Here is a 23,355-nt window from a genome sequence, read left to right as displayed (position 1 = left end):
ACTTTGGAAAGTGGCAAGTAAACAGCAAATTGCCATTTATGTTATTTGGTGTTAAACCCTTTGAAAGGTTTGAATGTGCTACAAATAGTTCCTTTGGAAGACCATTTTCACAATTGTTCAGTAAAGAACCCTTACCATGTCTGTTAATCAAGCATATTTTCATTCACAAACAAGGAGTTCTTTTGTGTCTTATGTGGTAACCTTAGCCCTTTAATATTTTATGGAGGAAACAGCAGAGAAGTGTAAGCACTAGGAATGCCCAGAATAGGCTGTGACAAGAGGTGTTATGCCTCATATACACGATCAGATTTTCGGACGACTGTTCATCCGTTTTTTGTTGCATGCTAGTCTCATGTCGAAAGTGAAGAGGTTACTCACCGTACGAAAATTCTCATACGACAGAATACAACTTCAGAAGTGACGTCATGTGTTGAATAGTTTTGTATGTATTCTTTCGTTTCTGTGCATGTGTAGTCTTGCTCTTACGATTTTTTTCGGATGAAAACAGTACTGATTAAATGAAAATCGGACATTGTGTTCACATATGACAAAAATTTTATAGTCTGCACAATCAGAAAAATTTGAATCTGCCGTCGAAAGCACCATACTAACGATCCGAAAATCGGCGGATCGTTCAGACGAAATTTTACTTCCGATTTTCGTATCATGCGTACGGGCCTTTAGATAACTGAATAACCTTTCACCAGGATCCACCTATGACTTTCCTGATCATTTTAGGATGCACTAAACCTATAACATCTCTGATTAGAATAAAGAGTCTAAAAGCAGGTTGCTTTCATGGAGTTAGTAAAATAACAGTTATATTTTTATAAGTTATCCTTTAAGTAAGGCTCTTATATGAGGAAAATCTGGCACGTTTTGTGCATTCTGAGGACAAGCTAATTGTAACGCTAATCACAAACAGTTACTAGTCTGTTTTCCTTGTGTATCAGAAAGCTTTTCCACTAGACATTTTTTTTTTTGAATGCTCTTCTTCTGCCATGTTTTTTTCTCTGGGGGCTTCGGAAGATGAGGAGCTGAAATTTTACTGAAAAGGGTTTTCTAGGGGCATCTGTTACTGTTAGCCAAGTTTGAGAAAGTATTGAAGTAATATTCACGTGGAGTAAGATGCTTTATTGGTGATATAGTGCAATCATTTTAGCTGGAAGGTAATTACTTTGGAAGCCATTTCTATAAGCTGTTTTAGGCTCCAAGCACGCTGGAGCTCATAAACGGCCGTTCTGAACGTTGGATTGCTGGCAGGAAAACGCTGCTTTAAAAACACGATTTTATCAACGTTTTGCATTGCCGTCAATGCACGTTTAGCGGTGCTAGCTTTTAACCGCGTTTCTCTGCCTCTATTCAAAATCAATGGTTCCCTATGGGAGCCCATTGATTTGAATAGAAGTCGCATCATTATGATCCGACTTGCGGTGCGACTTGTGTGCTGAGGATGAAGGGGAACCCCGCCACCATGAAAAAAAAATTGACGTGAGGTTCCCCTCTCAGACAATACCAAGCCCTTCGGTCTGGTATGGATTTTAAGGGGAACCCTCTTTGCCGAAAAAATCCATACCAAACCCTTATCCGAGCACGCAGCCCGGTCGGTCAGGAACCCTGGCCGTTGGTTGTCGGGGTCTGCGGGCGGGGGGCTTATCGGAATCCGGGGCCCCCAGATCCCGGCCCCCCACCCTATGTGAATCGTACCGCTACCCATTCACCTGGGAAAAGTGTCAAACATAAATCACACTACACAGGTTTTTAAAGTAGTTTATTATTCAGCTCTGGGGGTCTTCTTCCAACTTCGGGGTCTCTTCCTTCTTCTCCGCGCTCTCTGGCCTCTTCTCCCAGTCTCCGGTGTCTTCTCCCGCTCTCTGGTTCTTCCACCGGGCTCCACCGCTATCTTCTGCTCTTTTGCTAGCGGTGGCCCGGTCTTCTCCGTCGTCTTCTCCCCTCTGCTCTTCTTCCGATGTTGACACGATGCTCTCTCTCGCTGTAATGCCGGGTGCGTGTTGCGCAACGACTTATATAGGCATGGGGCATGGTCACCAGGTGATGTCATCCGGTGACCCCGCCCCCTTATGATGTCACCACCGGGGCATGATGGGACATTGACGTCATAAGGGGAGGGGAGAAGACGACGGAGAAGACCGGGCCACCGCTAGCAAAAGAGCGGCAAAAGAGCAGAAGATAGCAGAGGAGCCCAGCAGAAGAACCGGAGAGCGTGAGAAGAGGCCTTAGAGCGCAGAGAAGAAGGAAGAGACCCTGAAGTCGGAAGAAGACCTCCGGAGCTGTCTAATTAAATTTAATTAACCTGTGTAGTGTGTTTTAGTTTTGACACTTTTCCCAGGTGAATGGGTAGTGGTACCCCATACTCATTCATATAGGGTGGGGTCCAGGATCTGGGGGCCCCCTTATTAAAGGGGGCTCACGGATTCCGATAAGCCCCCCGCCCGCAGACCCCGACAACCAACGGCCAGGGTTGTCGGCAAGAGGCCCTTGTCCTCATCAACATGGGGACAAGTAGCTTTGGGGTGGGGGGGCGCAGCGCCCCCCTGCCCCGAAGCACCTACCCCCATGTTGAGGGCATACGGCCTGGTACGGTTAAGGGGGGGGGCGCTCGCTCGTCCCCACCTCCTTTCCTGACCGGCCGGGCTGTGTGCTCGAATAGGGGTCTGGTATGGATTTGGGCGGGGACCCCCACGCCTTTTTTTTTTTTGGCGAAGGGGGTTCCCCTTATAATCCATACCAGACCGAAGGGCTTGGTATCGTCTGAGGGGGGAGCCCCACATCAATTTTTTTTCCATTGTGGCAGGGTTCCCCTTCATCCTCGGCACACATGTTGGATCATGATGATCCGACTTGCGGTGCAACTTCTATTCAAATCAATGGGCTTCCATAGGGAACCATTGATTTTGAATAGAGGCAGAGAAACGCCGAACGAGGCTTAATGCTCTTTGTACAGCGTTAACTCTCGTTTAACACCTTTTACCGTTGTCTGGCGTTTCCAGTACTGCTCTTGAATGCGAATTTCTGGCGTTCAGAAAAAAGCCCATAAACTCCACTGCTCATTAAAGCAAAAAAAACATCCATGTGTGCATGGACACATAGGCTAACATAGAGTGGAGTTTATGGGCTTTTAAAAAAAAATAAAAAAGCCCAAACTCCAATAAACTGCAGTTTATCAGCTCCAGTGTGCATGTGTGCATGGAGCCTTAGAAGTGAGAAAGGGGCAGTTTCTGATAGCAGTCATTCATTCATGTAACATCCCCTGGAATAATGGAAACAGGTGGTCACGCTCCCTTTGTTTCTCAGTGTTATGTGGGCTGTTACAATCCGTAGAACTATAGATAATTTAGGATCATTTATGCTTTATTATTACATATTCTTGGGAGCTGGCAAATGTAAATTTCTAGAGCCTGCAGGCAATTCACACCAAGCAACCAACGTGGGTTTTTGTGGATAGCAAAACAAAAGCTGCATTACTCATACTAAAACTGTACATCTGAAAAATAAGATATTTTACGAAGATGCTTTTGTTTATTACAGGTATTTATATAGCACCAACAATTTTCATATTACTTATTGTACATTCTCATCTGTCCCTACCCTCAAGAAGCCTAAAATCCTAAGGTCCCTATAACACATTGCTACGCACACAGTTTAGGGCTAATTTAGACAGGAGCTAACTAACCTACCAGCGGGTCTTAAGGGTGTGGAAGGAAACATGAGTACCCATATTATTCACTTATATTAACCTCCTATAGGACTTCATTTAGGCTTCAAAACATTTATACACCAATATCTACTTCCCCCCCTGCTATGTTCCTTCTGGAACTGTTTGATGGCCAAGGCTAAAGTCTCAGGTATCAAGCAGGAGTTAATATTGCAATTTCTTCAAGCTTCTTCATTGATTGCTGTATCAATTTCTTACATTGAACTGTAGGAGTTACACCATTGTAGCAGTTACTGCAGATCACAGACTTGTTGTAAGGATATTTTGCAGAGCGGCCCCTTGCCGCCTCCTCTGGGGTCCCCCATCGGCGCTATCTACTTCTTTTCTCCATGTGCCCCCACTGCAAGCCATGTTCTAGGGGGGCACGTGTGGGTGGAAACAGATAAACAGTTACAACTTGTGTAGGAGGATTTGTTTCATCCGTTTGCATCACCTGAGGCCAGTCACTTCCCTGGGTATATGTAAGGGTTTTCAACCACTTTTAAACATTGCAAGAATTTGTTTACCGACTAAGTGAAAAGACACTTCCCCCTCCAACAATGGGACAATAGGTTATTATTATGTGGCACATATCTGCTGGGGCTTTGACTAAAGCCTCATTCCACCCCACCATTTTTTTCCTATCCTTCCTCCTTTCCATTCCTTCTTGCTAGTCTTTCCTTCCATAGAGGTCTCCCTCTCTTCACTGCCCTTTCTCTTCACCCAACCCTCGCTTGTCAATCAAATAGCAAAAAATAAAAACGCTACTGGGCCCTAAATTCCCCCTGTCCTTACTGATTATTATTATTACAACAACCTTTTTAGTATGGTTACAGAGATTCCAATAAAGTTGTTATCACTAGAATGCAGTTCACACAACTACCGTGACCTTATTTACCAGTTGACTGGAATGTAAAGAATTGTATATGTTCTCCGGATGTATGATAAATCTATATTAATCCATCTGTAAACTCGGGCTTTGTTTTGAAGTAAAAAAAAAAAAAAAAAAAAGTGTTAAAATTGCTCTGGTCCCGGAGTACACTTGTCCTGAAGTGGACTAATGATATGAGTCACGACCAATAAGCCTTTATAAGCTGTTCTACAAATATAAAATTATCTAATTGACAGTTTTTTTTTATATGAACAGAAAAGACCTATTTCACTTTGGAGAAGGTTGAAATTTAGCTGCAGTTCTGCCAGAGTTGCAAGAGATTTGTATACATCTTACCGGCATGTACATTAATCAGTCGCAAGGACAGGACATGTTAGAAGAAACCGTAACAGTATACTGTATGGCTAATTTAAAGGGGTACGGTTCTACAACGCAATCCTCTGGATCACTGAATACTGAAAGGCAGAAGCTTTATCATCAATCAAGGGATATGGGATTCAACTTTTCTATCTGGGGGGTGAAGTACATTTTTGAAGTTTAGTGCTTTTTAACATCATGGTGTTCTGAGACAATGAAACTTAGTGTTACTAAACCTACAACAGTAAAATCAGTCTGTATATGCAGTAAAGCATGCTTGTTATACTTGCTGTGGAACCTAAGGGGTTAATCCCGTGCATTGTATAAATAGGCTTTTTGATCCTGTCTTCTCTGATCCTCACCTTCCACTGTCCCCAATCCATCTACTGACAGTACAGAGCCTTGGGGGCACTCTATACATGCTCAGTTTGGTGTGTGTTGCTAGAGAATTTTTTATTCTTCCTTGGGAGGGTGCATGCGATTGGCACAGGGTCAATCCACAATGTCCAGACAGAGGGTCAGGGGTCCTACAGCCTCATAGGACAATCAGGGGAGAATGAAAACTCCTCCTCAAAGCTTTAAAGCAGAGTTCCACCCAAAAGTGGAACTTCCGCTCCTTTGTCTCCTCTCCCCCTCTGGTGCCACAATTGGCACCTTTCGGAGGGGAGGGGGAACAGGATATTTGTCTTTGACAGGTATCCTGCTCCCACTTCCGGGAGTCCGTGCCACAGCCCGTGACATCACCGCGGAGCTTCCTCCTCCTTTCTCTGTCGCTGGGCCAGTAGGAGAGAGGAGCGGGGCTTCGCACATGCACAGTAGGGTTCCCGGCGTGAAGTCGTAAGGCTACACTGCTGGGTACCCTTACCCACAATGGCGGCCGCAGCACCCAACAGCTGATGGAAACATCAGCTGCGATGCTGGACTCCAGGACAGGTAAGTGTTCTATTGTTAAAAGCCAGCAGCTGCAGTATGTGTAGCTGCTGGCTTTTAATTTGTATTTCTTTATATACTGCTGATGAGAAAGGGTATTTAGCAGTTTATGTTCACTAATTTTTTTATTTACATCCATTTTGGCTAAGTGCGTTTCTTCCCAAAGGGATGAATTGATATGTAATATTGGAGACAAACAATTTTTTCATGAGGAATGGAAAGAATAGCTAATTGTGGATAAAGTGCTATATTCTCAGCTGTACCAACACTCCACTATGTTTTCATATGATGTATGATTTTCTTTGTATTTGTGTTAGATCTGTTTTTAAATTGTTTGATTTATGAATCTCAATTTGCCTAACTCTACTGATCCTGACAATGCGGATGATCTGCGAAACGCGTTGACCCTTCTAGCAGACCTTATGCACAGACTAGTTTGTAATATATTGGTAGCAACATATGCTTTTTATAGTGTGTAAAATGAAGACAAAATTATTTTAGACGTAATTGTATATTATTAGTGTTTGTTTCTATGTTATTGTGCACACGGGGGTATATCTAAAGTACCAACACCCATTCTTCCTCTTTGCTACTATAGATGGGATGTTACCCTGTGTTCACATGTTTTCAATATAGTTACACTCCTTCCCACAAACACTAATTCCTTGCATATTTACTAAAGTAATTGCATTTCCATGTTCTGTGTACTGTAGGAGACTAGATATAGTGAATGGAGGGTCCTGGGATTAGTAACACTTTAAATGTCAGCTAGCCTGGGTAGGATTTTTGCAATGATTCCGCAGCTCATGTTTTGTTTTAGGAATTGTAGGTTCTGGAACATGGACTAGTGTGACAATAAGGGTCATCCCTTCTCATAGGAGACAGCTGACAACCCTAGTCCATTCATCCAGCTCGTGTTATATGCTTTTGGTTGCGTCTTGACTCTGAAGTGATATTAAAACCCTTTTTTTTTACATTTTTTTATAAAAAACATGTTATACTTTCCTGCTCTGTGCAATGGTTTTGCACAGAGCAACCCGAATCCTCCTCTTTGGTCCCACACCGCTGCTCCTGCCAGGTGACCCCACAGCAAGCAGCTTGCTGTGGGGACACCTAAGCAGGCACGCACCCAAACCATGGCTCCGTCTGTCCATTCACGCATGGAGCTGTGGCTCAGGCCCGCCCCCTTTAGTCTCCTGATTGGTTCACCGGCTGTGATTGACAGCAGCGGGAGCCAATGGCTCCCATTGATGCCGAAAGCCAATCAGGAGAGCAAGTTCCTGGAGAGACGAGGCTCTCGTGGACATCGCTGGATCAAGAGGGGACTCGTGTAAGTATTTTTTTTTGGGGGGGGGGGGGGGCTGCACACAGAAGGTTTTTTTACCTTTATAGAATGCATGAGGGTAAAAAACCTTGTGCCTTTACAACCACTTTAACTGTATGGGCCATGATTTTATTTTTTTACACAGAGCTTTTTGCCCTTTTATTCGTGTTTTTTTTTGCTGCTGATCCTGCAGTCTCCTGGGAGATGTGATGTAAGTATCCCAGCAGCCTACAGGACCAGGTACACATCATTCTGGCCTAGGCCAGAATGGCGGCAGGGCTCAAAGTAAAAAATAAAAAAATTCCCTTTTGAAAGTTAGGTTCCGTTTTTAATGGTGTGTTATGCTTCTCCGATCATTACTATACCTACTTTTATGTAAATGTTGACAGGCTTGTATGATAAGGCAGATAGAAATGTGGAAGGTGAAATATCCCATAGCAACCAAACAACCATTGCTTATGCTTTGTGAAAGTTGCAATACACTGGACCAGATTACTGCACTTTTTTTACATCCCCTCTGAGTACTGCTGTTTTAAATTGGGCAGCCTGTTTCTTTAAAGTGCTTGTAAACTTTTTTTATTTTACTAAAATAATGTGTTATACCTACCTGCACTGTTTTGCACATAGCAGCCCGGAGCTTCTTTTCCTGGGTTTCCCCACTGACACTTTTGGCCCCTCCCCTTCTCCGTGCGCCACCAAAGGAAGCTTCTTCGTATTGTGGCACATGTGCAGACTCGCTCCCGTGCCAGGCTGTGTGCGTCTATAGACAACGCTCAGCCCCTAACCCCTCTCCCTTCCTCTTTGGATTGACAATAGCAGGAGCCAATGACCATCAATCTACCCTGTTAGACCAGGGAGAAAGAGCAGTGCTGCTGCAGACAGGCATGGTTCCTCTCTCTTGCCAAATACATACCTGCGGTACAGGACACAGGTATGTATTTGGCAAGAGAAAGGAACAACTACTGAAATGTTTTTTTGTTTTTTTTTTTTACCTTAATGCAAGTAAAGAAACCTTTTGATTTTAGAACCACTTTAATATTTTACTATTCACTATAATCAAAATTGAAAATCTGTTTCAGGTACTATACCCCCATTGCCTTCTTACTGACCCTCAGTAGAGAAGTGTGTGCCTATTCTTTAGGGGACTACCACTAACTTTCTAAGGCATACTGAGCAAAATCCTGAATCACTGTATCCCTTCACTTGCTGCTGAAATCACTCTAATTTAAACCTTTGGTTCATTAAAGTATGATTAATATTCTTTACATTTTGAGTATTTTTTGTAAAGAATGTTTGTCTTGCCAAGCTGATATACATGTAATCTTTTTTATTTCTAGGAAATGCAACTTCTCCTCAAGTGCCGCGACCGTCATTTATGGATTACTTCGATAAACAAGATTCCAAAAATAAGCCCCATGAGAATCATAACCAGAATGTCCATGACCAGTTCCTTATATCCAAGAATGTGTTCCCTGACAACTGGAAGGTTCCTCCAGATGGTGACTTTGACTTTGTAAGTATTTGCATTCCTTTTATTCTTCATTCTAGCATTCCTTTTCCAAGGAAATGTATTATATTTTTTATTCTGAGCATTGCAGTGGGTTGCTTGTAGCTCCAAAGCAGATTTTTCCTACCATGGTTTGTTCAGTTAATAATATTTACCAGGCAAGTAAAACTATGAAGGGCAAGGGACTGTGTTTGAAAAGGGAGATTTTTTTCCAGCAGTATAGAAAGGCATTTGTTCTAGAAAAAAAAGTTAAGCTGTAGAAATGTATTTTATATAATAATGTTTTTTTTTTTTTTTTTTTTTTAATGAAATTGATGTTGCATTTGACTTATCAGGCTCTTCTAACCCCCTGTACAGCAGCATTCAGATTGGGAGAGATATTAGGAGAGATATTGGTAGACAATCGGGCGCATGTACTTCTGCAGAAAAGAATTATTCTAATAGAAGGAGAGAGGACAGGGATAACCTAATCAGTCTGCTGCTACTCTTTCACTGGCCTGAAGCCTTAAGGGCTTTTTATTATTATTTGTAATTGTTTAAAGTAGTAGTAAACGTAAAAAAAAAAAAAAATACAGGTTAATAACACAGTGCACTGGCATGTACTGCATACTAGTTCATTATGGCAGACTTGCCTTACAAACGGCGCTTCCATAGTTACCAGGTCTTCCTTCTGGGTTCATGCTCATAGGTTCATTTGAATGGCCAGGCCACAATGACATCAGTCCTGTGCATGCGCACGGAAGCCATCATAGTGGCACGGTGCTCTCTGCATCTATGGCACAGTCAATATTTCGTGCATGTGCCAACTTTGTAATTGGCTTAAGCTGGTCTTATCTACTAAGTGGTGCAAGTTGAAGCTGTTTTAAAGGCACCTACAGGTAAGATTTTTTACAACCTTACCTTTAGGCCAGAGTAAAAATTTAGACTTTGCCACTACTTTAACCACTTGACCTGAGGAAGATTTAACACCCCCCCCCCCCCTAAAATTTGTCTCCCCCCCCCCCCCCAAATAGGGCCTTCTTTTGGTAGTATTTGATGTGGACTTACCATATGAAATGGACCTTAAAGTGTGCCTTGGTCTGATGGACGGTATGCCAAAATAAGGGTGCAAAACATTCAGGTAGGGGTATAATATTTTATTGGTTTTCAGTTATTCATTGGGCCAATTTTGAAAATGCCTGTGCCATCTCTACTTGAGGATTAGGAATATACCGGGTGAAGCAGGCTGACTTCCACCTTCCTAGCCTTTTAATGACGTGGTCTGGGACCCCGTGGCGGATGCTGCGGAGGCTGCTCCGATACGAAAGGAGTGTCCGAAATACTGACTAGGGTTAAGGTGAAGGTTGCGGAGAAGTATCCTTATGTGTTTCACAAACTGACAGGCACTTAAGGGTTTGACTGGGAATGGTAGAAGAGGACTGGTGTCCGGCTGTTCAGGCAGGAGTGACAGAAGACGGTTGAGTTCGGTGACTGGACACCAGCTGTTATTGGTTTTGTAAAGGTGAATGTCCACTCCAGAGCCTGTTTGCTGGGTCTTAGAAACCTCGAGGTGAAGGACGAATTGGTCTTGGTAGCGAACCAAGTGCCGTCTGCGTAGTACCTGGCCTGCGGGATTGTTACAGGTGAACTCGCCAGGTCGCAAGAACCCGTAGTAGGCCAAATATATGGCTGCTAGTAGGACCGTACTGACGAGAAGACCAAATGGAGATGTAGTCAGGATGGTTGACATATCCCTGAAGATGGGCCCCGTAATGGGCAAGCGTTTGGTACTGATCACTGATTGGTGTTTCTGAATGCCACGTAAGATGGCTCGGATAGCGTGGGATGAGAACAGTGAAGACTTTGCGGGGTCTTGAAGAGTCAAGAAATGTATGCCGGCTAGATATAGCCGTATGGTGTTATAAGATAAGGCCAGCTGAGTGTGGCAGTATGAAATGAAGGCCAGTACTTGCTTGACATCTGTTGTTCCTTTGCGGCAGGGTGCCAGGAATTTATTGAATGCCTTCCAAGCTGTCTGGTAGGCTTTGAGTGTGTTATGAGAGAGTGTGTGATTGATGAGCTGCGTTGCTCCTTGTAAATGTTCTACTAGTTCAGGGTCAGCTGTGACCAGACAGGGATAGGGGCCGACACTGGATCGGCTCCGGGAACCTGTTTAAAAAAGGAGGTGTAATTAAAACGTGACAGTGCATCAGCAGCTAAATTGTGTTTGCCTGGAATAAATGAACAGTGGATGTTAAACTGGTGTTGTAAAGACAGTTGTACCAATCTGCGCAGGAAGGACATGACTGATAGGGACTTGGACCTGCCTTTGTTGACAATGTCTGCCGTGGCCTGATTGTCGGTGGCGAAGAACACGGTTTGCCCTGTCCAATGGTGACCCCAGAGCTGTGCAGCTGCCACTATGGGATAGAGCTCAAAGAGGGAGGATGTTTGGGTAAAGCCGGGTATCAACAGTATCTGTTGAGGCCAGGGTCCTGAAAACCATTGGTGGCCAAAAATTGCCGCGAAGCCTGTAGAAGCTGCAGCATCTGTCACCACCTGGGGTGAAAGGGCCGAAACCATGGGGTATGAATAGGGATATGCCATTCCAGGCGTACAGGAATTCCTCCCACATAGATAGGTCCGCTATTGCTGCGGAGTCTAGATTTAGGATCTGATCGGGGTCTTATGTTTCTGACAGGAATCTCAGCAGACGTGACACGAAGGTGCGGCCTTGTGGAATAATTCGCATGGCGAAATTAAGCATTCCCAGGAGAGATTGCAACTGCTTTTTGGTACACCCCCTAGTGTGGGTGAATTTGCGAAGGACCGCCCTAATGCGGGTTAGTTTGTCGAGGGGGAGACTGGCCTGCATGGTGCAGGGGTCTAAGTTGACCCCAAGAAAGGTGATGTGTGCTGGGCCGTCGACTTTGTGCTCGGCGATGGGAACATTGAGATTCCCGAATACAACTCTGAGTTTGTCGAGGTCTCCTGGGGGCCTGCTGGGTCGTTCTATTAGTAGGAAGTCGTCCAGGTAGTGGATGACTTCTTGGCACTGAGCCTTGTGTAAGAGTATCCAAGCGAGGGACTGAGCGAATGTGTCGAAGAGCCAAGGGCTACTCTTCGAACCGAATGTCAGTTTTGTGGCAAAATAGTATGCCTCCTTCCACTTGATACCATGCCAGCACCAAAGGGATGGGTGGATAGGCAGGAGCCTGAAGGCATCCGAGATGTCGGCTTTGGAGAGCCAGGCGCCTGTACCTGCTTTGATGATTGCTTGGATTGCCATGTCCACGGAGGAATATATTAGGGAGAATTCTTCGGAGGGGATCAGGGAATTGAGACTGGGAATGTGGGAAGAATGAGGCGCAGACAGGTCGTACACCAAGCGTAATTTATTTGAGAACTTGCCCTTGACAAGCCCAATAGGGCTGACTCTCCAAGTGCTGAAAGGGGGCTGAGTGAAGGGGCCTATAACGAACCCTCGGTCTACTTCTGTCTGTAAGAGCCGCTCTATGGCCTGTTCGTCAATGGCCGCTGAGCAGAGATTCCTACATTCGTAGGTACTGTGGGGTAGTGAAATGAGGCCGGTGTGAAACCCTACTGTAAACCCCTGGATAAGGTAGGTGGCCAGGGAGCGGGTGGGTTGTGAGGTGAGGTAGAGTCCTAACCACAAGACGTTGATCCGGCTTAGTCATGCCCTCTTCTGTTTGACTTCGCACAAGTTTCTTGGGTGCGCTCTTTGGCATAAGGTGCAGATGTGGAGTAGGCGGCACTGACTGAAGTTGCAGGACCCGTAGTTGTAATTATTGCAGATGGCTGCCCCTCCCACGGTTCGGACTGGGCGTCCGAATTTGTCCACCTGAGGCGTTTGTTCAGGGGCCGACTAACCCTGAAGTGCACCAGAGGTAGAGGGAAATTCGAAGGGATTGTCGCATTGGCGCACCAGGTGGCAGTGTGAGTGGAGGACGGGTAAATCGCACACAGGGGTGAGCGTAAGCCAGCAAAATGGCGGCAGAACAGCTCTGTGTCCATGAGACTCCAATTTGTTGTCGTTTGGAACTGTGTGAGTCTGACTGCCGCCTTTGCGGAAAAGGAACGGTGGTAGTCATAGAAGGAAAATCCTCCATACTTGTAGCCCAAGTCTACTACCGTATGGAGGTAGAAGTCCTGCTCTTTCATAGGACATCTCTCAGCATGCCAAAGGCCAAGGTGAACTCTGGGACAGATAATTTCTGATTCAGTCTGGGGTCTTTGGCTTTATGGACCACCGATATGTCACCCCAGGTATAGGCCTTATTTTGTGCCAGATCGTGAACAGAAATCATGAGAGAGGCCAGGTTGACGTCCCTGGCGTCCAAGATGTCCTTCCTGATGCTGGTTGGAACAAAATGGTAGGGGTAGACAATGGGGCTCCACCCTGTGGTACCTGCAGGAAGGGGTGTTAAAGCTTGGGTTGCGGTTGGGTCGGGAATAGCCGCGGCCAGCCGAGCCTCCAGGAGTGCAACCCTGGTTTGTACGTCCGTGACCGAGGAAGACAGGGACGACACCATAGTGTGAAGTTGTGAGATGGCAGAGGATATCGACTGGAGAGATGCCTACTGGGTACTGGGTCCTGCTGCAGCTGGTGGGGGGAAGAGGAGTTTGAAGAGCTCGCCTTTCCTAGCTGTAGCGGAGAAGGGCACGCCTCTGCGTCTTAGCTCTGCCGTCAGTTTGGGGATAGTCCATACCCTGAGGGACTGTACGCTGCCGCTCTCTGAGACTGGAGCAGGTGACAGAGGGGCCGTGAGGTCTTCGCTGCCAGCCTGGGACATGGGAAGATGTTACTGGATTCGAACCGGAGCGCGGTAAGTGCAGGTGTAACAGTTTGTTACCATGACAGAGGCACGAATCGATCATGTCGCTGTTGCGGCTGACTGCGAATCGGACTCTGGAGCATGTACTGAAATGTGGCAAATACCTTGGGCACGCCGAGACGAATCAGTGCATTTCCATGCGACTGAATTTGTATCGGAGCGTGATACGTGGCAGTGAAATGATAACCATGACAGAGGTACGAATCGGTGAGTCGTAGCGAGCGACTGACAATGAACGTGACTCTGGAGCATGTACTGAAATGAGACCGTAACTACTGGGGCACACCGGAGCAAATCGGTGCATCTTTAGATGCGACTGGATTCGAATCAGAGCGCGGTACGTGACTGAAATGAATGAAATGATTCCAAATGGTCTGAAATGTTAGAAATGTTTAGAAATGTTCTGAAATGAGATATGACTTGGTATCGAACCGACATGGGTCGATAAGAAATTGCGAATTGTGAATCACAACGGTTATCTACTGACGCATGGTAACAATTTAGACATGCCTGAAATGAAGGGACGTCTACGTCGCGGTGGTTTTTCAAATAACGAGAAATGGTAACATAACGATGGTGCGAGTGATATGCATTGCGGTTACGTTGTGAAATTTTCCGAGTGATTCGTGAGTTTGATATCACAGTTTAGTGACATGATATCTAACAATGCGTGAAAACAAAAGTCCGACGGGACCCTACCTGCGACAGCCGAGCCAGACGCGTGGTACGAACTACGAATCGGTAACACGGACTTCGAAACTCTCAAGCACGGAAATTGCGAATGCGGGAACTTGCGAGACAAGAACTTGCGGACGCTGGTATTCGAATAGTCGGCCTAGTGACGTATATCGCACACAGGAAACCGACAAGCACCACAGGTGAGCGGGCTGCTTAAATACCCCCCGGGCTCCTCCCATAAATTCAGGCCACTATACTGGCCTTCCTACATATCTTTTTATTTTTTTTTTATTTTTTTTTTACTAGTAATGGTGACGATCAGCTACTTATAGCGGGACTGCAATATTGCAGTGCAAAATTTGGACAGTTGACACTTTTTGGGGACCAGTGACACTAATGCAGCGATCAGTGCTAAAAATGATGCATTGTCACTGTACTAATAACACTGGCTGGGAAGGGGTTGACATCAGGGGCATTGAAATGGTTAAATGTGCGCCTAGCCTATATTTGTCTAAACTGTGGGATGTGCTTTTACTAGGGGAAGGCATGGATCCATGCCCCTGCTTTGCAGGAACACAGGATCCATGCCTTCCTTACTGACAGAACCGGCGATCTACCGTGTTAACATAGACAAGACTGCCTTTCTGCCCCTCTCCTCGTTCATCGGCAGGTGGCGACGGACATCATGTTTGTGATCACAGCGGGAGCGAGCCTCCGGTGGCGTGCATGTGCGTGCCCTACCCGGAAGAGCCGGATTACGTATATATGTGATTCAGCGCACAGGTGCCGCCCTGTAGCCGTAAAACTGCTATGGGGCGGACCTGAGCTGGTTAATACTGGGTGCACCCATTGGAAATTCTTATGCTTAAAGCAGTTCTTTAGTGGTTCTTTACAGAAAAGTCAGCAGCTACAAATAATGAGCTTCCCACTGATCGAGCCGCTCTGCACTTTGTGAATGGTCTCAGCTTTCTGGGACCTGTAACGTCTATCAGAAGGCTGTGAGGAAAGGCGTTGGGGGGGGGCTGTACATCTGCTTGAACTGCCACAGTGATCCAAGTGGGAATGGGTACCTGTCTAAACCAGGTACTCGCTCCAACACCCCCCCCCCCAAAAAAAAAATATACCAGTGCCAAAAGTTGGAGGGCGAGGTTCTACTTTAAGTGCACTATCCCAGAGCATCCGATTCTAATCCCTCCTGTACTGTCTGATATGGATTCTGGACTGTGTGGATTACGGCACTTAAAGCTCCACTCTAGCCAAAACCTTTCATTTTGTTCTGGATGGAATGGGAAAGAGTTAGAGCCTCTGTCGGGTTTTTCTTGCTGTCCAGGACAGTAAGTGTTGGGTAATGTCTTTGATGGGGACTTGATCAAAAATAAAAGCTTGACAGAAATATTATCTGTTCCCAGATATATCCAAAACAAAAGAGAGAAACATTTTGGCTGGAGTTAGGCCTTTTGGCACTTTCTCTCTCTCTTTTTGAACATGTAGTTTGTTTGACTGAGATGTACTTTAAACAAAACACCATCCTTTATAAATGCTCAGTCATGCATATTACTGCCCAGGCCGTCTTCTAGCTCTTACATATGTAAAGCAGCTGATACTTGGTGATACTTTCATAAAATCGTAGACTGCGGGTAGATTCCTAGCATCCTGAATAAGAACATCTGTAAGTGCAGATCATTTTGTTGATGAGAAAGACAGTTTGCATTTTAAATTGTCAACTTTTTTTAAAATGTATGAATATTTTAAACTGCTGCCATACTGTCTGTGAAACATTTATGAGAATTGTGCGTAACCGAGAGAATTACAAACTTACATTGACGCTTCTTGATAATCTACCATCTTATCTCAAAAATACTTTCGATCAAAAACTACAGCATTTTTATTAATATATTGAAAATTTTCTGTAAATTAATTGTTGGTTCCTCTTTTTAATTTTTACGCGTATGCAGCTGCTGTTATATTTTGTTCGCTTTTTTTTGTGCTACTTTAACTGCCATATGCATGGTCATGCAACACTGTACCGAAATATCATTTTTATCATACAAATAGAGCTTTCCTTTGGTGGTATTTGATCACCACTGGGTTTTTTATTTTTTATGATCTAAATGAAAAAAATGCAAAATTTGGGGGAAAATTTTTTTTTACTTTCTGCTATAAAACATATCCAATACAAATTTTAATAAAATATGATTTCTTCATAAATTTAGGTCAAAATGTATTCTGCTACATGTCTTTGATAAAAAAAAAAAAAAAAAAATCCCAGTAAGTGTATATTAAGTGTCCCAGTAAGTGTATATTACCCCAAAAATAAGACCTAGCGTGATTGTCATGATGGCTGCAATATAAGCCCTACCCCCCCAAATAAGCCCTAATTAAAGTCCTTGTAGGTCTTATTTTTAGGGTAGGGCTTATTTTTGGGGAAACAGGGGTAGGGCTTATTTGGGGGGTAGGGCTTATATTGCAGCCATCACCGACAATCACGCTAGGTCTTATTTTCGGGGAAACAGTGTATTTGGTTTGCGTGAAAGTTATAGTGTCTGGAATAAATACTGGAATTTTTATTTCTTTTTTATACTAGTAATGGCGGTGATCAGCGACTTATAGTGGGACTGTGGTAGCATGACGGGCAGTCTGACACTAGCTGACTCTGACTGGGGGTACACTGACATCAATAGTGACACTAATACAGTGTCACTGTTTTAATGACACTGGCTGGGAAGGGGGTTAAAATCCAGGGGCGATCAAGGGGTTAAATGTGTGCCTAACAATGTTTACTGTGTGTTTATATTCTGCTTTTACTAAGCGATCTTGCAGGGTTTTTTTTTTCCCCTTCTAAAACAAACGGCAATGTCAATGTTTGGAGCCCTCTTCCCTGAATGATGGAGCTGATCAGTGGGTGCCGGTGATCATTTGTTGGCTGGAACCCACTGCTCGGCTTGTGCTATAATAAATCACAGCACAGCCGGGGCGGCGGGGGCAGAGCGGCTGCCCTGCTGCAGTAAATGTAAGTGGAGTGGTCGCAAAGAACGAAAGGCCCGTTCACACCAGAACGTGGTTTGGGAAAGGAACGTTCCCATGTTAGTTTCCCACACTGTGTTACAAAAAACAAAAAAATGCTGCTTATGCGTTCTGCTGCAGATGCCAATGTAATGTTAATTGTATCTCAAATGTAGATCGCAAATGCATAGCCATTGCAGGCACCAGTTTGAATGGTACCATAGTACCATGCGATTTAATGTAGCAAGGCTTTTAAAAGTAGTGTATGCACTACTTTCTCCACATTTCGCTGCAAGTTGAGCTAAATGGGCTTCTAAATTGCACCAGGCGGGAACCCAGCGTCCTGGAGTGAACCAGCCCTAAACCTCAATGTAAATGTGGAAAAATATATACAGTGCCTTGAAAAAGTATTCATACCCCTTGAAATGTTGCAACCAAAAATGTAAATGTGAATTTTATGTGATAGACCAACACAAAGTGGCACATCATTGTGAAGTGAAAGGAAAATGATAAATGGTTTTCAATTTTTTTGGACAAATATCTGAAAAGTGTGGTGTGCATTTGTATTCAGCCCCCCTGAGTCAATACTTTTGTAGACCCACTTTTCGCTGCAATTCTTTTTGGGGATGTCTACCAGCTTTTCACATCTAGAGAGTGAAATCTTTGCCCATTCTTCTTTGCCAAATAGCTTCAAGCTCTGTCAGATTGGATGGAGAGAGTCTGTGAACAGCAGTCTTGCCACAGATTCTCAATTAGATTTAGGTCTTGACTTTGACTGGGCCATTCTAACAAATGAATATGCTTTGATCTAAACCATTCCCTTGTAGCTCTGACTGTATGTTTAGGGTTGTTGTCCTGCTGGAAGGTGAACCTCTGCCCCAGTCTCAAGTCTTTTGCAGACTCTAACCGGTTTTCTTCTAATGCCCCGTACACACGGTCGGATTTTCCGATGGAAAATGTGTGATAGGACCTTGTTGTCGGAAATTCTGACCGTGTGTAGGCTCCATCACACATTTTCCATCGGATTTTCCGACACACAAAGTTTGAAAGCAGGATATAAAATTTTCCGAAAACAAAATCCGTTGTCGGAAATTCCGATCGTGTGTACACAAATCCGACGGACAAAGTGCCACGCATGCTCAGAATAAATAAAGAGATGAATGCTATTGGCCACTGCCCCGTTTAAAGTCCCGACGTACGTGTTTTACGTCACCGCGTTTAGAACGATCGGATTTTCCAACAACTTTGTGTGACCGTGTGTATGCAAGACAAGTTTGAGCCAACATCCGTTGGAAAAAATCCTAGGATTTCGTTGTCGGAATGTGCGAACAAAGTCTGACCGTGTGTACGGGGCATTAGATTGATTGTGAATAAATTACTGCGCCGCCAATGTGAGAATAAGCTGCTAACACAACAGTAAGACTAATTGCATGCAAATGTGAGTGAAAACGTGTAGTGTTAATAAAGCATATAAGCTCTAGATATAAACCTACGGAAAGGTGCACATACACCCCTAGGATTGTGTAAACATTATCAGGGTGATAAAACCAAAATAATCAAAATATATGTGGAAAAGGGAGTTCGAACAAATTCAGAAGAGAAGTTCAAAACAAAACATAGGTAAGATATTACTATAACAGCCGGCTCAACTGAATACAGGCATATGAGGTCATATCTAAAGTGCACGTGTATACACATCAGTGTTGGGATAAACAGAAGCAAAATGTGACAAAGTGATAAATCCACACAAATGGGATTTCAGGGCATAATCCACAAAGGGAATCTTTAGTAGAATGAAAGATATTAATATAGCCCAAAAGGTTGCAGATGATGATATTCAAAATCGGACGGCACCCAGGACTGTGTTTCCACCACCTATGGGAGGGGTAGGTACTCTCACCATGAGTTGTGGACCCACACACCAGTGGCGGTGCAAGGATGCAAACGTGGATTGCAGATAACCATCTCCTTAGATGGCTGAGATGAAGGCACGCTCCAGCGCTTTTGCAGCAGACAACGGGTACAGGAACCAGGAATTCAACCGAGATCTCCTAGTATTATGCAATATCCACAAATCGCTCACCAATCAATGATTTTCTCTAACATTATTACTACGGATTTGTATGGATCTTAGTTTTCACTTGTATATCTTTTTCTTTACATTGTACATTTATGATTAATATGCTTATTCAATTCCATAAAGCCCCTTTCACACCAAGGCGTCGACGGTAAAGCGGCTATTTTTAGTGGCGCTTTACTGTCGTTTTTGCAGAGGTTTTCGGCCGCTAGCGGGATGCTTTTAACCCCCGCTAGTGGCCGAAAAAGGGTTAAAACTACCCATAAAGCGCCACTTTGCCGATGGCTCAGCAGCGCTGCCCATTCATTTCAATAGGCAGGGGCTCCAAAGATGTGGCTTGCGGGAGTTTTTCTAACGTCCTGCCAGCGCATTGCTGCAGGGGAGTCGTTTTTCAGGTGCTATTTTTAGCCCAAAAACGCCTGAAAAACGCCTCAATCAAATTGTAAAGATTCTCATACACCTGAGGGATTTCCATCCCTGGAATGATTGAGTCAATTAGTTATAGCTGCAGCAGAGGAAGAAAAAAAAAAAAGGTTTACTACGTTCTATCAGCCTGCTCAGCACAAGCTGAGTACCATGTGGAATGGAAATCTGTTTATTGCAGCAACACCAGTGTAATGATTTCTGTCACTTTGATGGAACTATTTCCAAGCGGCCATGGTTTCCAGATTGTTTGGCATTGGACGTGAATGTGCACATCTTTTTTTATTTTTTATTTTTTTCAGTAAGCTTCCTGTTTTAAGTACACAAATTTGAAGTCCTCCTAAAGATTTTGGAATGGTAACAAAACTTGAAAGAACCATCTGTTAAGCGAGACAGAATATTTAAGTGTTCTAATGAGCAGAGGAAATAAATTGGAAACATGGCTGACTGAGAAACACAGGAGTTGTGACCTTAAGCTAAGGTTGCCACACAGGGCTGCAGTCTTCCAGAGGAATGTGGAACATGGGGGCTACTGGTTACGAAGCATGTGGAGATGTTCTTGCTGTATGTGATTAATAAAGAACAGCAAAAACTCTTCTTCCTGCAGATTTAGTTTATTCAATTTTAATTGCAAACCATCACTTTTTCCACTCCGCTGAGCTTTGTGTAGCTTTGTTCAGACCACTGGTAATATAAATATTTATTAGCAGACCTAGCACCCATGTGGCATGTCTGTAATTCGCAGCCTAATTACTTATGTTGCATGCCTGCAGCATGTCTTGCGAGTTCGTTATGCTCCCTGTTGTAGGATGATTGCCTTTGGGCAAGAGGGTTTTAAATTAACTGTCTCAAGCTACTGTAGAAGCAGCTCCACATTTTAGGTGACTATAGACTGGTAGATCACGCTCTAAGGTCTTGTTCACATGGGGCGTACTTTAGCTTTCATCAGTACGAAGGCTGCATTTATCCACTCAAGGACACACAGATGTTCCAGGCCTTGACTGGTCACTCTTAAGCATCATTCACATGGAGTGAACTGTAGCATATGCCTGTGAGTGCTGTGCTTCCCTAAACGAGGCTGCACAGTTACTTATCTAACATCAACCCAAAATTTTTGGGGGGGAGCGGGTACCTAGTCTTCCGATAGGGACACTATTTCTTCTTTTTTATTTTATTTTATTTTTATTTTTTTTAATACACAAGTATATAGGTATACATGCGAGCAAACATCGCTCAGATCTTAATGAAAACATTTGTCTGGTATCCAGTCAATAAACACAAAGCGACATGAAATTTAAATTTCTAATCTGCTTGATTCGACCCTTATAGGGTCTAGGTATAGACATACATTTAACATAAGCCAGTGATACAGCCTCATCCCATAGATTAGGGAGCAGGTGGTATGGTGTGATCCAAGCTAACCCAAGAATCCCAAATCTTGGAAAAAATTTTAGGGCATCCTCTGGCTTCATATGTCAAATTCTACAATGGGATGGCATGGTTAACAACAGTGAGCCAAAAGGCTTTAGTGGGTGAGTATTGAGATTTACAATGCATGGTTATTGATTTTTTGGCATAGGGACACTATTTCTGGTGAATTTTTTGAAGGCCTTCTCTTTCACTTTTATATGCATTTTTACATTGGCATTAAGCCATCCAGGGCTTTTGTTAGCTCTTTTAACTGCTTGCCGACCAGCCGCCGCAGTTTTACTGTGGCAGAATGGTAGAATGGCACGGCTGGGCGAAACAATGTTACCTTACGTCACTTCACCTTTTGGCCACTAGGGGCGAGTGCGCGTGCCCACAGCCGATACGGGTGCCCGGCGGGCGCAATGACCACTGGGCCTCCGCGATCACTCGTGACAGAACGCAAACTGGGATTTGTGTGTGTAAACACACAAATCCCGGTGCTTTCAGGGGAGTAGACAGATTGTGTGCTCTCTCTCGCTCTCTCTCTCTCTCTCTCTGTACCATCCCCCCTACAGTTAGAACACACCTAGGGAACACAGTTAACCCCATGATCGCCCCCTAGTGTTAACCCCTTCCCTGCCAGTGACATTTATACAGTAATCCGTGCATTTCTATAGCGCTGTATAATTGTCAATGGTTCCAAAAATGTGTTAAATGTGTTAAAAGTGTTCAATTTGTCCGCCGCAATATCGCAGTCCCAAAAAAAAATCGCAGTTCGCTGCCATTACTAGTAAAAAAAAAAATAATAAAAAAATTTTGTAGACGCTATAACTTTTGTGCAAACCAATCAATATACGCTTATTGCAATTTTTTCCCTTTACGTCATTCAGGACAGCCACTATTGAGAGATAGTCTCCTCCTCTTCCTGTAGGAAACACTGCGCCAGCCCATAAAACTCTCACTTCCCCTGCCATACCTCAGTTAATAGTGTTTCCTCCGGAGGGGAGACACTGTGCAGGGAACCAGGCTGATACAATCAGGGAGATTGTGGCCTCTTTCAGAACATCCCCAGGGGAGCAGGGGCTTCCAAGCAGTGGATAGGCGGTACATACCCGCAAAACAGCAGCCACCCCTTCCTTGTCAAGCGTGGCATCAGGCTGTGGGGGCCCCCTATCGCGTTCACAGGGCCGCAGCAAGGAGGACACTCCGCTCTCCCTGCACACTGTGCAGGCCGCATTTTTTGTTAATGGAACGAACGGGCCGGACGACGGGCGACGTCATTTCCGGCGGAGGGCGGATGTCTACCTTTAACCCGCGACTTCCGGTTCCGGGTCGCGGTGCTGATAGGGGGCCGGGCTCAGGCTGGAGGAGTCGGTTTACACGTGCAGACAGTGTGAGACTCTACACAGGCAACCACCTGCAGTCATGTCTGAGGCAGATGCTGCAGCTCATACGGACACTAGCTCCAGCCTTCCGAAGGTAAGAGTTCCCTGGGGAGGGGTCCTCTCTACCTAGGATTGTCCCCCCCCATGTACGGTTCCTTACTTAGGGGGGGACAGACCCCCTGGGTGGTCAGGGGGTGGGGGTGACTCGGATCCCTACAGGTGGGTTGGGTACACCCCCAGGGTTGTTTCTGTTAAAAAATTGCTGAATGTAATGTGCTTTCTGTATGTAATTTCAGAAATCCACTGAAAAGACAAAGTCCACTCATGTCTCTAAAAAGAAATGTGCCTCTTGTAGGGACAGTTTAGGGGAAGCTTGGACCAAGGTTCTGTGTAAGGAATGCATAGATTCCTTGGTCAAGGAAAGGGACTCTGAACAGCAGTCCGGCTTGGCAGCCTCTGTAAAGGAGCTGTCATCCACTTTTTCATCCTTTAAAACGCTTTTTGAGAAGTTTCAGCTTCCCCTTAATCCCATTCAGCAGGATTCAACCCCGCCTCATGCTCAGGGCTCGGCTCCTGCCAGATCCACTAGTATGGCTACGGCAGAGGAGGCTGCAGGCCCTTCCGGGGTGGAGCTTAGGCAACCAGACAGTGGCACTTCTGACTCCCATGAGGAATCAGAGGGAGAGGACCAGGACGGGGAGTCCAGGAAAATCTCCAGGTATAAGTTGTCCCTAGAGGAGGTGGAAGATCTCCTAGGGGCAATATATACAACCCTCGGTATACACGAGGATAAAAAACCCCTCTCACTCCATGACCTTA

At 44.7% G+C, this 23,355-nt stretch overlaps 1 protein-coding gene across 1 annotated transcript in view; it reads left to right on the top strand.

Moving 5' to 3' along the window:
* STK3 (serine/threonine kinase 3) overlaps window positions 1-23,355 on the top strand; it is a 385,808-nt gene that overhangs the window by 243,687 nt on the left and 118,766 nt on the right. Inside the window, exon 10 of the mRNA XM_073632031.1 lies at window positions 8,556-8,731. Coding sequence (XP_073488132.1) covers window positions 8,556-8,731 — 176 coding nt within the window. The remainder of the gene's footprint in view (window positions 1-8,555; window positions 8,732-23,355) is intronic.

Source organism: Aquarana catesbeiana, linkage group LG05, assembly GCF_042186555.1.
Source record: "Aquarana catesbeiana isolate 2022-GZ linkage group LG05, ASM4218655v1, whole genome shotgun sequence".
Classification (NCBI taxonomy): Eukaryota; Metazoa; Chordata; class Amphibia; order Anura; family Ranidae; genus Aquarana; species Aquarana catesbeiana.
The sequence above is the reverse complement of the archived record's forward strand: the minus strand, read 5'-3'. Positions and strand labels throughout refer to the sequence as shown.